Source organism: Gallus gallus, chromosome 15, assembly GCF_016699485.2.
Source record: "Gallus gallus isolate bGalGal1 chromosome 15, bGalGal1.mat.broiler.GRCg7b, whole genome shotgun sequence".
Taxonomy (NCBI): Eukaryota; Metazoa; Chordata; class Aves; order Galliformes; family Phasianidae; genus Gallus; species Gallus gallus.
The window spans coordinates 5,507,427-5,522,662 of NC_052546.1; the positions used below are offsets into that span (position 1 = coordinate 5,507,427).

At 48.3% G+C, this 15,236-nt stretch overlaps 1 protein-coding gene across 16 annotated transcripts in view; it reads right to left on the reverse strand.

Annotated features, from left to right (window-relative positions):
- The window catches only part of KDM2B (lysine demethylase 2B), a 104,869-nt gene that overhangs the window by 16,667 nt on the left and 72,966 nt on the right, over window positions 1-15,236 (reverse strand). For all 16 annotated transcript variants that reach the window (XM_046901254.1, XM_025155631.3, XM_004945557.5 and 13 more), the window contains one exon: window positions 379-603. In XM_046901254.1, coding sequence (XP_046757210.1) covers window positions 379-603 — 225 coding nt within the window. The remainder of the gene's footprint in view (window positions 1-378; window positions 604-15,236) is intronic.

Here is a 15,236-nt window from a genome sequence, read left to right on the forward strand (position 1 = left end):
AGAGGCCCAAACCAAAAAGGCCTCTGCTCCTTTTAATCAGAGCTTCCCACTCTTCCCCTCCTCCCCCAAATCCCAGAATCTCAGTGCGATTTGAGCGCCACTTTCAGGTTTACTGATTATCTCCACATCTACCTTCCGTATTGCCGAGAATGGAAGCCATGTAAGTACATTTTAGGAGTGCTCTGGTTTGAAATTTTGAGATAGGTCAAAAGTGACGGGAAGAAGAAATCATCTGAATGGTAGGGGTACAAATTGCATTGTTTTACCCAACGCACTTCAGAAACTTCACAGTAGAGAGTTCTCAGTTCCACACCTTGTCACCAGATGCCAACACAGGAAAGAAACCTCCGAAAGAACTGTAGCAAGAGGTTTACTTACTGCGATACACTGCCTCATAATGCAGGACTGTTTCATCCTGCCAGGCCCCCCAAACTTCTTCATGTCTTTGCAGAAGTGACACTCGCCGCACTCTGTCCGCAGGCACGCCTCGCACTTGCGGCATCGCGTCCTCCTCCGGCGTGCTCCGGCCGTGGTCCGGTTAGCTGCGAGCTTCACCGCAGAGGCAGCGCCCAGCTTCCCTTTGGGCCGTCCCACCGCCCTGTTCTGAAAGAGCCAGATACACGAGGTTAACTGCACATCCCACTTACCATCTCAACAAGAGAAATTCCTTCGACGGGAGCTGTACGCATCTTAGATGTAAAACTGACAGATGTATCAAATATACACAGATGGCTAACACCCAGCAGATGCACACAATCACTCTTACAGCTAAGGAATTCCATTACCTTTTGAGGAAAAGATGCATTGTAAAAAGACAAAGAAACCAAGGCCCCAGTGATATGCCAAACCTAATGCAAGCCCAATTTGACAGGAGGGCACCGACTACACACAAGTCAATGCACAACCAAGTCCCACATGACATACTTGGCTTAGGTCACAGATGTAACCTGTGCCACGGCTGAGCTCGGGGCTGGGAGCTCCTAGGACTGTGCTCAGGTTAGCCACAAGGTTTGCTTTCCTCCTTCAGAAATGAAAGAGCCTAAGGAGACAGCAAAAGTAATTCTGAGGCTAGATACAGTGGGGCAACATTTGGCAACAGCAGCTCACCTCACAGCAACATCCCTAATGAAAAGGGAAAGTCTGAGCTACTACCAAGTGGCAAAGTAGGAAATAAAACACAAATACTACAAAAAACCTTCCAAAATAGTTCCCCTCACATCTAATACCAACAAGTGCTCCAAGCCAGAATACTAACTGATGTCATGCAAAAAGGGCATACAAGGTCTGGAACTCAATGACTTTTAAGGTAGAAATTAAAGGGACCCAACAAGATTTTAAATGATTAGGTTAACTGCAACTGATTCACTCTGCTTATTTAATTTTCATGTTCTAATAAGAAATTCCCTGTTAAGCATAAGAACACACATCTCAAGTCAAATATCCCTAACAAAGTAATTGTCTGAAGGTAATTACACACAGACTGGCTTGGCTCATCCTCACCACTGACAGCTTTCGCTATAAAGATGACAACAACAGAACCACAGAGCTCATCTGTGCAAGTATTGGTACACCTTTCTCACTTTCTGCACATCTCAGCACACAGAGCACAATGTAAGCAGTTTCACTTTCTGTTTGTGCTGCATTCTGGGCGATCACTGAGGTGGGAGGAGGTGGACCATAGGAAACCACGCAGAATTTCCACTGCAGCTTTTAAAGGAAAGGGCCAGGACAACATTCTACCTGCTGCTCTGAAGGCTTCCCAAAGTGTCCGACTGTACAGTAACCCTGCACACTGTAACTGAGGTGGGAGAAAAAACTGCTCAGCTGCTGCCAACGTTACACAGATTTCTACAAGTTTTAATTGCACTCCTCCAGAACAAGCTGGATCCCGCTGTGCTATGTGAACACACAGAGGTGTAGCTTCCCATCGGAAACTGCACCAGACACAGTTTTCAGATCAATTTCAGACACTCTGAAGAATAAATATTTGCCTTTTAGACCAACATCGCAGCCTCTCAAGGATAAAGTCAGCGCTGGCAGGACTGGCTTAGCACCTAGATAAGAGATAATTTCCTTCCTCAGCATGAATCACCCCTCCGCTGTCTCTATTAGAGCCTTCACTGGCAAAGGAAATGAGAAAAACGAACCGAAGGGAGTAAGTTAAACTGAAATACACACAGCAACCCAGGCAGCTCCTCTTCATCAACGGCACGCAGAGGACTCCGTGAGTCCTTGACTCCATCCCACTAGGTCTAAACACGATTCATTTTTTTAAAGCAACAAATACCAGTTACAATGCCATCAGAATGGGCTTTTTCAAATGCAATCTCTCAAGGAAAATTCAGACTCAGCACCCCCCCCCACATGAAAGGCAACGCCTGGCTCTGCCACAGCACCGAGAGCCCAGACCCAATTGTGAGGACTGCATCTTAAGCACCAGGTCAGTGGGAAGACACAAGTGGTAAAAAGGCATTGCTTGAATGCAGAATTTGAGATTCCCGATTAAAACATAAAAATGAAATAAAAAAGCAGGAATGCAAAGGTATGAGAACGAGTCTGAAGTCAAAGCACAACTCAGATTTCCTTATAAACTGCCACACAGCAGAAAGCAGGCAGGCAGATCTCTGCCTCACTCAATGCAACACACACCTATCCAGCCCTTTTCATCACCCATCAGGAAATGCCAACAACTGTCCCAGCTGGGTCTGAGCGAGCTGAGCAGCAGCCAGCTCCCAGCCGAGCCGCCCTCAGCCCAGGATGTCCCAGCCAGCAAGGCTGGAGGGGCCTTGCAGGAATTCCCACTCATATCCAGTTTCAAGGGGCTCTAACTTGGCTGCTTCCAAATCTCACCAGCAGAAATCTGGCCTGTGGGTTGCTATCCCAGAAAGGGGCTGGGATTCAAGGGGAAGAAGGAGCCTCCAACATGACTTGGGGTTTATTTAGCACGTGGCAGACAGCCAGATGAATTCCAGGTCAATGCTAGGGAAGAGATGCTGTGGGATTTCCAGCTCAGACCGTGGGTTTTCAATCTAACTGCCCTGGCAGGTAACCTGGTGAAGAGTTCCCTGGTGACTGTTTCCATTTCTGCACAGCAATTCAAGGCCCTCCCAAGACAGCGACATAGAACTGCCCCACGAATAACAGGCAATGGTAAAAACTCCCCAGGCTGGTTTACCACAGCAGCCAGCCAGCAGCAGCTGCCCAGCCACCAGATGTAATACACCCTGGACTACAAAGCTGTCCATCAGCAATGATTTTGGGGTCACCCTCTCACTCCTCAGATAGGGATGTTGACAGATTTGGAAACTGATCTTTCAGAAGTGCTGAGCTCCAACCTCATTGTAAATTGTGCTCCAGGTGGACTACTGCTGGGGAAAGCAGACATCAGTGACTCGAGCCTTTGAACAAGGCTGTGTAGATGTGGGAGTTAAGACCAGGCACCACAGATTCAACTTATTTTGAACAAAAAGGAAACGCTGCCAGTTCTCACTGCTTGCTTACAGGCACTTTAACACCCTCACTGCAGTTGTGAGCATCTGCTCAGGACCAAGACGGGGGTCAGAGGCAGCTGAGGCACTATGGGAAGCACAGCGCTTACTGCAAGAGAATCACAGCTTAGATGTTTATGGCAACATATTTCTGACCTTCACAGTTGCAAAGAATAACTTGAAAGATCCCAGACTAGCAAAAAAAGTACCAGAAGAATCTTTGGAAACAACACTTGAAGAGCTATCAGCTGTTAAAAGCATCGCTAAGTAGGCACCGATGTTCTCCAACTACTATCCCAGCAGGAAGGGTCTCTGCTGGAGCTGTCACCAGGCAGCTTCACATAGATGAAGGTCTGCTGACATCAGGAGACCATCCAGGATGCTCCAAGAGCATGGCTGACAAATGCTACGGCCCAGAAATAAGCTCTTCTGCAAGTGGCCTTGGCATGTCTCAGTCCAGCAACCCAATTACTGCCAGCAGCACCACATCACAGCTCCTGGAGAAATCCAGGGGCACACACAGAGCCCATCTGAAGGGCTCAGCAACAGCCAGAGCTGCAATACCCCAAAGCACTTCACTTCCTAACCAAGAACGACCCAAACAGCTTACATATCTACTGCATAAATCTCTCCAAAAGACATCTTACAGCTGCAGTTTTCCTTGCTTCAAGGTGCCATGCCACATTACTATATCCTTTCCACCTGCAGGATGGGGATGATTTCCTGTCGCAACACGTGGACAGATTCTCATGATGCTGATTTGGTGCAGTTTGACCAAGTCCATGCAGCAATACCAGCACTGAAAAAGAGATGGGGACCTGGGACTTCGGGAGTGCTGGTACCGTGCTTATAGACCTTTTACGGCCCTGCATACCAACGCAACTCTATTAATGGCATTAGAATACATACTTTTAATTACTGGCAATTTATTTTCTGACAACTGATAAACAAATCCCGGAGAAAAAAAAAAAAAAGACATTAACCCCAATTCCTAACTGTTGTCTGCTAGAACACCACCTTGATGTGCTGGAATTGGACTGCTACTGGGCACTGGAGAAATCCCCCAAGTGCTAGGAAGAAGGAATCCAGTCAATTATTCCTTTGCCTCTCTACACCACACTAGAGGTGGGCAGAAGCTTTTTTTGACTCAAATGAGGGGGAAGCACTGGAGGACGAGGCTCTCTGCTCCCCAAACAAGCTAAGACCAGCCAAGAATTCTTCAGCATGAAGCCCTTCAATGATTTACAGAAACCCTAGTAAGAGATGGAAGAAAGAACAGCATGATACAACTGCAGGAATTCAGTGGTGATGAGAAGGAAGCTAGTTGAAGGCAGCAAAAATCATGTGGATGTCAATAACACCCTTAAAAGCCATACAACTAAAGAGTGCAAGCCAACACCACAGATTTCATGCGTCTGACTACAGCTATCTGCCCAAAAGAGATTTCCAGTTTCCCCTAGTAGCAATGGCCATGTCACCATGCTGGAGGTGTCCCAGACCACCAGTAAGCAACAAGCATCAGGGCAGGGGAAGGCAGCATAACTTCTCCCTTCTCAGCCACCCCCAGACAGGACCAAGCTCCTCCAGATGTTCCCATCTCCCCTCTGATTCCTACCCACAACCCTTCTTGTCCTCTCCTGTAGCTCCCAGGGACCACCACTAGGTTGCCACACAGAGCTCCTCTGCTGAAGAAACAGAGCCATTTCCCATAAGTCACTGAAAGAGTTTGTACCTTGCAGGTCCATCTATGCATTAGTGACACTCAGCAGCTTTTCTGCCAACAGAGCTATGTTGTGATACAGGTGTGACAAACCTGCACGTCAGCACTGATGCAAGTGCCCCCATTTATTTTCCTCCACTGGTGAGGAAATAGAAGTTAGGCCTGGAGGATGGATTTATCAGCAAAAATATGCTTTTGTAGATAAGCTGCATCCAAAGTAGAAGCTGTTAAAAAGAATGACACCAGCAAACTGTACAGACTTGGGGCACCTCGCACAAATGCAGCTTCTCTTCTTACTGCTGCTTGGGAGAAACTCCACCACTGCTGCCTGGCCTGGGAACACTCTTCTCGCCCTGTTTACACACACAGCACCGCTGGAGGAACTGTCACTGTCACAAACCATGTTGAGTCCTACCCCGAGCAGCCCAGCAGGTCAGGGCATGTGCCCCTGCCCTCGTGCTCCCAACCCGCTGCTGGTGCTGACTGCAGCACAGTAAATCCTATCCACACCCGTGCGGCGAAACATGAGTCCTGACCTTCTCAGCTTAGCCATGGACTAAGGGAAAATGAGAGGTTGAAGGCAGAAGCTGGAAGAAACCAGGAGCGACACCACCACAGCTCCTACCCACACACCAGTGTTGTGCTGCTGAGCTACACCTGTGGAGCTGGGGCGTTCCACCTGCTACACACCTGGCACGTCACCACAGAGGAGCAGCCACCATCCTGGGCAGAAGACATGGTGACTGCACATGTTAAAGCAGGCTCATATGAAAATTCAGCTGGAGCCACGCTTGGGTCTGCACCACCGAGGCTGTTTTAAACAAAGAGAAAGACAAGAGCTGCACAAGGCTTTGCTGCACAGATATAAGGAGTTACTTAAACTTAGATATAAAGTTCTACCAAAACAAAGAATCCCACGACACAACCAACTTCCCAAATTCCTCCAGCCAGAACTTGCACCTTTCCACAGTGATTTCACAGCTGGTGCAACGCAGCTGAGGCTAAACTGCTCCCCAACCCGTGAGCTCTTTAAAAAGCTATACAGGAATCGCATCAGAATTGGGAAGCAAACTGAAGAGGCCTAGCGAGGGACGAAGTTTGAGGAAGGGCAGGGGCTGAGAGCTGAGCAGTGAAGGAGCCCATGTGCTCACACCACCCACGGAATGCAGCAGAGCCTCGGTGAAGTGACTCCCTCAAGACCTGGCCTGGTCTGAGCTGATATCACAGCACAGCTCCATCTCTCCGTGTCCACACCGGATCCATGCCCTGAGCACACCACAGCTACAGCCAAACCTCCAGCTCTGATCTCTTGGGGCAATGCAAAGTGAAGCGCGAGCAGTGAGGTGGGGCCTGGGGAACAGACGGAGCACCCGGCCCACGAGCTAACTTGTCTCTAGAAGCAAATGATGAGACTATCTGAAGGAGCAAAACACCTTGAATTATGAACAAAAAAAACGAGTTTGCAGTTAAATTGCACGCACATGTTTAATCCTATTCCTGGTGCATTTTCAATTGCTCAGGTAGTTCTTAGAGAGTAAACTACTCAACCTAGGACATATGTTCTGGATTATTTTTCACAGATTACTCCATAAATCCAGAAAGTTTATTCTCCTTCCCTCAAAGGGAAAGGAAAAGCTTCGGAAACCAAACCCTGAGAGTAGCAATAAAAGTTCTCTTTCCATTTTAACGCGCACCCTCTGCTCCACTCCACAGCCCTCATCCCCGGGCACGATCCTGCCCACGACCCGGCCCAGCACGAGGCGCCGGGACCCGGCATCAGAGCCCCAAGTCCCGCAGCCCTCGAGGACGCTCGCTACAAAACCCGACCTACACCCCACGGCGGCCGCGACCCCCCCCCCCCGCCCCTCCCGCCCCGCGGGGCCCCGGGGGCTGCCCGGCCCGGCCCCGCTCCCACCCGGGGGCCGCGGACACGCCCGGGGCCGCGGCGACGCCTCCGCTCCCCCCGGGCCGGGCCGAGCCGGGCCCGCTGCCGGCCCCACATTGTTCCCGGCCCCGCTGCCGGCCCGGCCCGGCCTCCTCCCCTCCCTTCCCGCTGCAAACTTCGCCGCCCGCCCCGGACCTGCTCCGGCCCCGGCTCGGGCCCCGGTCCCGGTTCGGGCTCCGGTTCCGACTCGTAGTCCTCCTCGTCGGCGCTCGCAGACATGGCCATGGCTCATGGTGGGCCCAGGCGGAGCCGAGCTGACATGGCTGGAGCGGCGCTGCTGGCGGAGCCCCGCTCCCCGCACACACACACACATGCAGGAGGAGGAGGAGGAGGAAGGGGGCCGTGCATATTCATGCCAGGCATCCAGGAAGGGGCTGGCCCTGGCGCCGCGGCCAATCGCGGCCCGCTCGCACAAAGCCGTTCCGCGAGGACAGCGGGGACAGCGCGGCCGCTCGGTGGGGCAGCGCCGGGCGGCGACCCCGAGCCCCGAGCCCGGCCGGGCCTCAGCGCCCGCGGGCGGAGATCCGCGCGGAGCGGGCGGCGGGGCCCGCGGGTGGGCCGGGCCGGAGCGCGGAGACAAAGGAGCCGGGCTGTAAGCGGCCTGGGAGCCGCCGGGCCGCCACGGACACCCCCGCTCCAGGGGGAAGCGCTGCTCGGCCCGCACCGCCGCCCGGCCCCGCTCCGTGGGGTGAGATGGCCGCCCCAGCGCCGGAGCTCCGAGCCCGGGCGGCTCAGCGCGGAGGGTCAGGGCGGCCAGGCCCCAATCTCAGCGCTGGGAATTACAGTTCCCATTGGATTTCTGGGCCTTGCTTTCAGGGGAAATCCCGATTCCATTCAAGCTGTTAGGGTTTTGCCTCCGGCTCCTACGCCCACACCGTCGAATTAAACATGAGATTAAATATTTGCATGTGCTGAGCAACCGAGAAGCCATAAAGCAGCAGACCTAATGGTCTTCGCATCAGGATTTCTGCCAAATGAGTTCCAGCTCCCAATCACCACGTGGCCCCACAAACAAACACGCGTAGCTCTGCAGAGCGGGCGGCAGCAGACACTGCCCCGTGCCTCCGCACCGCCTCGTGGCCCTGCTCTACCTAACAAAGTTCAGCCAAACTTTAACACATCGACAGGCAGCCGCTGACAAAGCCAAGTGCATCGCATAACGATGTCCCTTCCTCATCGTGAGCACGTTAAATCTCCATTTCTCGTTCGCACTGCTGTCCTCCTGCCAGCCAGCACATTATGGGAAGCGGTGGTGCTGTCCCACGATGCCAGCAGCCAGGCATTTGCTCCCAGCCGGCCCTCGGTGAGCTCAGCTCAGCGTCTCCTCGGGTTTCTCTCCCTCCATTGTGTTTGCACACAAGGCAGAGCTGGAGCAGATGAAAGCCCAGGCACGAAAGGCATGTGCCTAAGGCCTTGGCTTTCTGAATCACAAGGTTAGAGCAGAATCCAATGTTTTCTGGAGGAGAGGAAAGGGGGGATGTACGTCTTGCTAGAGGCCTACAAAGGAGAGCTTGAAGATAGGACGCTAGAGTAAGCAACCCGCTTGCAGCAGCGTTGGTGCTTCCGGAACAGCTAACATGACGATGCCCGGTCCCACACCTGCTCATGGGCTGACCTCCACATGGAGGAAAAAAAGCCAACCTGAAGCACCCCCTGAAGGCCAATCCACCATGGTGAAATATAATTCACAGCAAATTAGATCCCAACGTGGCTCACCCTACTCTTTTCTCTCACAACACATCCTGCCACTCACCATACCCGCTTGGCACACCAGCATGAAGTGCTGAGCTGAGCTCCTCGGCCTGGGAGGCCGCTCCACTCTGTCCCTTCCAGCAACACAAGTGGTGAATAAGCTGCAATGCTCTGGCAGTGCTGCCCAGAGCTGTGGGTGCCCCATCCCTGGAGGTGCCCAACGCCACGGATGGGCCCTGGGCAGCCTGAGCTGGTGGGGGGCAACCAGCCCACGGCAGGGGTGGGGCCAGGGAATTTGAGGTCCCTTCCAACCCAACCATGCTGTGATTCTATGTTCTGTGAGGAGAAGGACACGCACATCAAGATTGCAGTGATTTTCAGGTGCTGGGTAAACTTCGTAGAGCTGGCATTTGAAAAAAAAAAAATCACATAGGATGGGATATAAATTAACAAACTGGGAGTCGGGAGAAGAGGGAGAACAAGATAATAAAATGAACTTTTCTGATTGCAATTGCTCTCTGAAAATCTCATCTTGTACAAGAGCAGTTAACCACTCATAGACGTATTTAATACATGGAAAGAACTACTAAGAGAGCATTTTCCAGCATGATCCTTTCAGCTTGTCTACACCAGAGAACACTAAATTACAGCAAACAGCGAGCTACCCTTGTGCGAGCAGTTCTAGCAGTGCACATCTGACAGTCCTGGCACAGTTTACAGCAGTTTAGAAAACAGAACGAGCACCGACCCGAGCCATGCCTGTACTGCTGTAACTGTGTCCACACTGCAGCCTCGTGTGATGTAATGTGTGTGATACAAGTCATAAATAACATCCTTAATTGAACCGCTGAACTAGCCTTAGTGAGAGCTGCATGCAAACAGAGCGTACTTCCTATTCTGAACTGTTGGTGCTGATTGCTCCTCACCTGAACTCATATATAAGTCAATATCATAATCTTCTCCACAGAAACCAATTATGTTGTCACAAACTGAGACAATAACCTCAAGCGAAGAATAAACAGCAGGAGCAGATGAGTGCCAAAGAACTGGATTTTATTCTCATGCAAATATCCTTAAGTAGTAAAACCAACGTGGGGGGAGTGAAACTACCACCCCTGCACTCTGCATACTTGCTCTTGAGCTGCTCCAGGACCAACAGATCTCAGCTGCTGCTAGCAGTACTCAGTGCCAAACAGAATCTGTGGTGTCAGTGGCACACTGGAGTTCATCACAGAACATCCTGAGTCAGACGATCCTTGGGGGTCCCTTCCATGATTTATCATTCTGTGATTCTCGATGTGAGGTGAAACATTTTTTAAAGGCAAACCCCACAGAGATGTTTATAAGTCACATCTTGTCCTGCACCAGGGTAAAGGAGTTACCCTATTGCTTTCTAAGGATTGCTGTTTTGGCCCAAGTGTCCGCTCACATGAAATATGAGCCCAGCTGTTGGATCTGGGCAAATTTCAGAATGCTTTTCTCCAGACTTCTGGCCAATATCTCACTCACGTTGTCAGAGATGCTCTGACAGCTTTCTTTTCATCTTCAAATATCCATCCAGTGTCACCATCTTAGCACTTCCTACTATTTCTTTTACCTGAACAATGACATAAGAGCAGTCGCCAGATGCATCACCGCAATCGCTTTAATAAACTGTCTGATTCATCAACTTTGGATCAAATAAGGTAACTCAAGAAAGAATAACACACTGATTGCTCCCTCCACATAATGCCCATACCTTCTAACCAGTATCCAGCACATGGGAAGCAAAGGTGGCGAGGACTGTACCACTCCAGATGGCACAACCCTGGGCTATTACAGCATAGCAGAGGAGGAGCACATAAAACACCAAGAGCCCAGGCCGAATGTGATGCTTTTAACTCACTTACTTAATCTACCTCAGAGATTTAAAAACCAAATAAACAAAAAGCCTACAAAAACAAAAAAGAAAAAGCAACCATGTCATCTTACAAATAAAATAAAACTGCAGAAAGCATACTGAAACATCACAAGTATCTGCCATAGAAGGCAAAACCACAGAATCTTGGGAACGTACTGATACATCACTGGGGTCCTTCTACCTTCACAGCATCACATTTGTGGGAACAGGCAGGAACCAACAAACCCAGCAGCACCTGAGATCTGGAGGTGTGAGTGCACTCTGTACAGGAAAAGCCATGGCACAATGGAATTACCTGCTGGGAAATGAGGGAAATCCTGCCACGCTTCCTTCTTCCACAAATACTTCTATCATGGAGCATTCCCACAGCACAGTTCATCTCCAAGAGCCATGTTCTGCCAGTACATGCAAAATAGTGAAGTAGGCTCCTAAGAAGATAAGAAATGACTGCCACGCTGTGGAGGAACATGCAAATGGATGTGGCTGCTAGCTAAAATAGTGGATTAACCAGAACATGCAACCTGCTTTCCTTGAAGTGGCTCAGTGTGCTCTGGCACACAGCACAAAACGCTCTCCATGAGACAGCTGTGTCCAATATCTGGCAGCAGCTTTCAAATCTAGAGACCAAACAACGAGAGGCAAACGGTGCACTGAAATGTAAGCAAACAAAGAGCTGAAGGACAGTTTTCCCCATGGGAGCACAGGTGCTCAGCTGTCACCTACAGACCTGAATTGAGTTTGCAGGGAAACATCCAGGACAAAAACAAGCAAAACACTCTAGACTAAGTCGCAAAGCTGCTTAGCTTTCATCAGACTTTCTCCACTTCTTCTGTTAGATTTGCTGATTTTCAAAAAGAAGAGCACTTCTGTGCCTTGCATTGGTCTACTAGTGCCTGCAGGAAAGTCATGAAGTTGAAACAAGACCTCATTTATATTCTCAGCAGACTTTAATTTCAGCGTGCTATGGAACTAAAAGGAAGCCATCTTCTCAGGGACAGAACATACAATTCAATTTTGTTCTGAAAAGTGCATGCAGGATTAATGTCCGTAATTGTGCAGCACATAACTGGGGAATGACAAACGCCTTCCACATTGCTCTGCCAATGTGCTTCGATCCAGAAACAAAACTATTAAATCTCAGATTCGTAACTTAAAGCTTGAATGGTTTTAATGTTGGGGCAGGGGAGAACACAAGGATGCTTGAAGACTTAATCAGATCCCAATCTCAGATTTTTTTTTTGTTTTGCTGGCCAATTCAGCAATGAAGGTAGTCAGGCTCCTAGCGACAGAATCTTAGACCCACCAGCTCAGTTCACATCCACCACATTCAAAAAAGGTCTTATGACTGATGTCGTTTTCATCAGCGCTTCTACTGCCATGGAGTAAAGAGAAAGCAGCTACCTTGACAAATGGCAGTCAAGACCTTAGTTAGAAAAACTCACGTTACTGAATATTCTCGCCTATGTTGGAAGGATGACAATGGGGAAGAACACATAAATTTTCCAGTGTGATACTTTGAAATCAAGTTTGAAAAAAGAGATGTCTATTCATTTTTTTCCAATCCGTTCAAATTTCTACTCTGAGCCAAAAAGGCTCTGATTTACCTGTTTGATGTATTAATCACATAAAGGTATCGGTCAAATTTCAAAGCAAGTGGCTGGGAGTTGATAAGAAGGGAAAATATTAAGTCAAAGATGGAAGATTAAGAAGGTGCTCATTCAAGTCCTTGCTATTTATAATTACTCCCTGAAGGGACACAATATTTCAAGTACAGCCTCTTGAGGTGAGAAATAATCTGTCAAGTCACAGGGCAAAGCTTTTAGACTAACACTGAGGCAACATGCAGCGAAGCACTTTGGGCATGTTACGTATAATACACACGCACCAAACCCTGAGACTCCTCCGGCCTGCGTGGAGTTATTGCAGAAACAAATTTGTCTCAAGAACTCATGTTTGTAAGAGACCGAAGCAGTGCTCAGAAAAATAAACAAGCCAGGCAAGGAGCTGCCCCCGGGAAAACAGGCATTTCACACAAGCTCCTGGCAGCATCAGCAACTCTGAACTCCTTTGTGAAGTACCTGGAGGAGTCCTCACTTCTGGTGCATCAGGTTTCTTCCTGATCCCAAACAGTCAGCAGGGAAAGGGCTTAGTTCTGCATGCGTACAGCTACACTGGGAAGTCCCCTTAGAAAAAAAAATCCCCCCAACCTCAGCTATGTGGTTTCGCTTCTTAATGGATCTGTCAGGAGCCAGAACTGCAGCACCCGTCTGAATAAATGCTGGTACTCTCCTCTCATATCAACTACTGTCCCTACGGTGTAAAAGAACAAAAATTCTTCACAATTACTTACATGGTTTATTCCAATCAAAATTGAAATCAGTAAAGAGGAAAACAAATGTTAATTGATTTTTATCTTGATTTTCTTTTGTATTTAAGCTATTTTCTCGTAGAAGACTTATTAGCATCTGATAACTATTACAAACTGTCTGATTTGCAATAGAAGAACTTAATCATCAGGGCTTTTTATCAACCAAAAGGATTCCTAACACACACTTGTATACACAAATCTTGCACACTCTGGGCATTTGTAACTGCTGCTGATGCCAAGCGGAGGTCAGGCAGTGCTGTGTGAGATCACTTCAAACACCTTAACTCTGGTGCCTGGCATGGACACAACGTCACAGTCTCAATCCCCTTCTTGCTCCGGTGGCATTTGAACAACTGAAGTACAACTCAGTGTGAATCACAACCAGAAAAAAAATACAAAGTCCAACAAACTACACAGAATTCTTCTGGTGTCTTTCTGCCTTTTTTAATTCCCTCTCTCTGTTACTTTCCTACACAAGCCTGAATTTCCACTTTAGTTTTCAAATGCTTGTTTCCCATTGTCAGCATTTGCTTTTTAAGATGTTCCTATTGTCACAGGAAGTACCTGAACAGATATTCAAGGCTGGCCCATCCTGGGGAATTTGGCACAGGCTTCCCACTGCTACTAGGAATGTAGCCTTGCTGGTGGTAGCCCCCGGGCAGGCTCCTGGAACTGATGCTGTTTTGATGTTGTGCCATTTCTACATGCTCAGATCTGCTTCAGACACCACTCAGGTTAAAGCACTAATTGCTGTAACTAGCACCTCTGCGCTCTCGCTGCTCTGGGTGGAGCTGGCCTAGCAGGAGCTATGGTAGGAATTCTTAGTAAGCAAGCAAGTAAAAACTGGAAGCATTTATTCAAAGGTTTTCAAGAATGTTCTTTGTCCACCTAGCACCTCTTTCTCTGAATGTAACAAAAACGAGATGTAAAACAATGCTCAATACATCTGAAAAACCACAGCTAAGATCTTTTTCAAGTTGAAATTTATCAAATCTCTTGAACTGATGCTTCTTTTTCTAATTGCTACTTGCATTGAAATTTGCTGCATCCACTGATTCTTAAACCATTTACTAAGTACCATTGGTGTTTGATCCAATGCATGAGGTTACGTGTATGTTCACAAAACTGGAGCCATACTTAAAGAAGCTCTCATTAGAAACTGACAGATCTTTCCTTCCAAGCATTACTAATGTAAAATAAAAGAAGAAAGAAGTTGTTTCCTTGCTAGAAACATGCCTAGGGACCTCTGTGGGCTCCAGATATGGAAAGACTGAGAGGCTGACTAATATCATGGCCCTTCCTTATTTAAAATACAAGTAATGTCTAAGAATCTAACACCATTCTCATCACTGCTGTCTACTTTTTGTGTGTGCTGTTTACTTCAGACCATGAACAATGATCAGAAACTTCACTTCCAGACTACATTTATTTATGGTATGTTTGTACTTACTTGTTCTGATGCCAACTTTGCCCACTAAATAAAATAACTTTCCTCCTCCCCTGATATTTATACTCCCTGAAGTACTTACACATAGCAATCATCTCTCCCTTCAACTCTGTTGTGCCACATTGAACACGGCATGTTCTTCTTGCCTCCTCTCTTAAACCCTGCATCTTGAATACCATTTGCGGTCCTGGAGTCCCATACCCACCCTCATCTCAAAACCACCTCTAGTGGAACTAGAATAGAGCAATAGAGATGATCAAACATGGCATGGCTTGTGTACTGGAAAAGACCAAAGTTTACTGCTTTCCAGTTTGAGAGTATAGAAAAAGAGACCGAGAAGCAGTAACAGGGATGTAACAGAAACACTGACAGCACAGAGGGCAAATGGGACATCTCACTCCAATTCCTCAGAATCCATCATGAATGGGGCACGGAGTGTATTTCTGATATGAAGGAACAGATCTGAAACAACAAAAGGAAACTGTGGGGTCACTGTTGCAGGATACACAGCTACCAGAAAGTGCAACCAAATGCAGGAAAGGGTGTTTACAAAAAAAAATTAACATTTCAATTTGCGACATTTAGTCATTAATTTTAAGCAGGGATATTACCATTGCCCTCTGATACTTTTCAAGTATCTTCTCTTAAAATCAAGAGGTAACAATTACATGGAAAA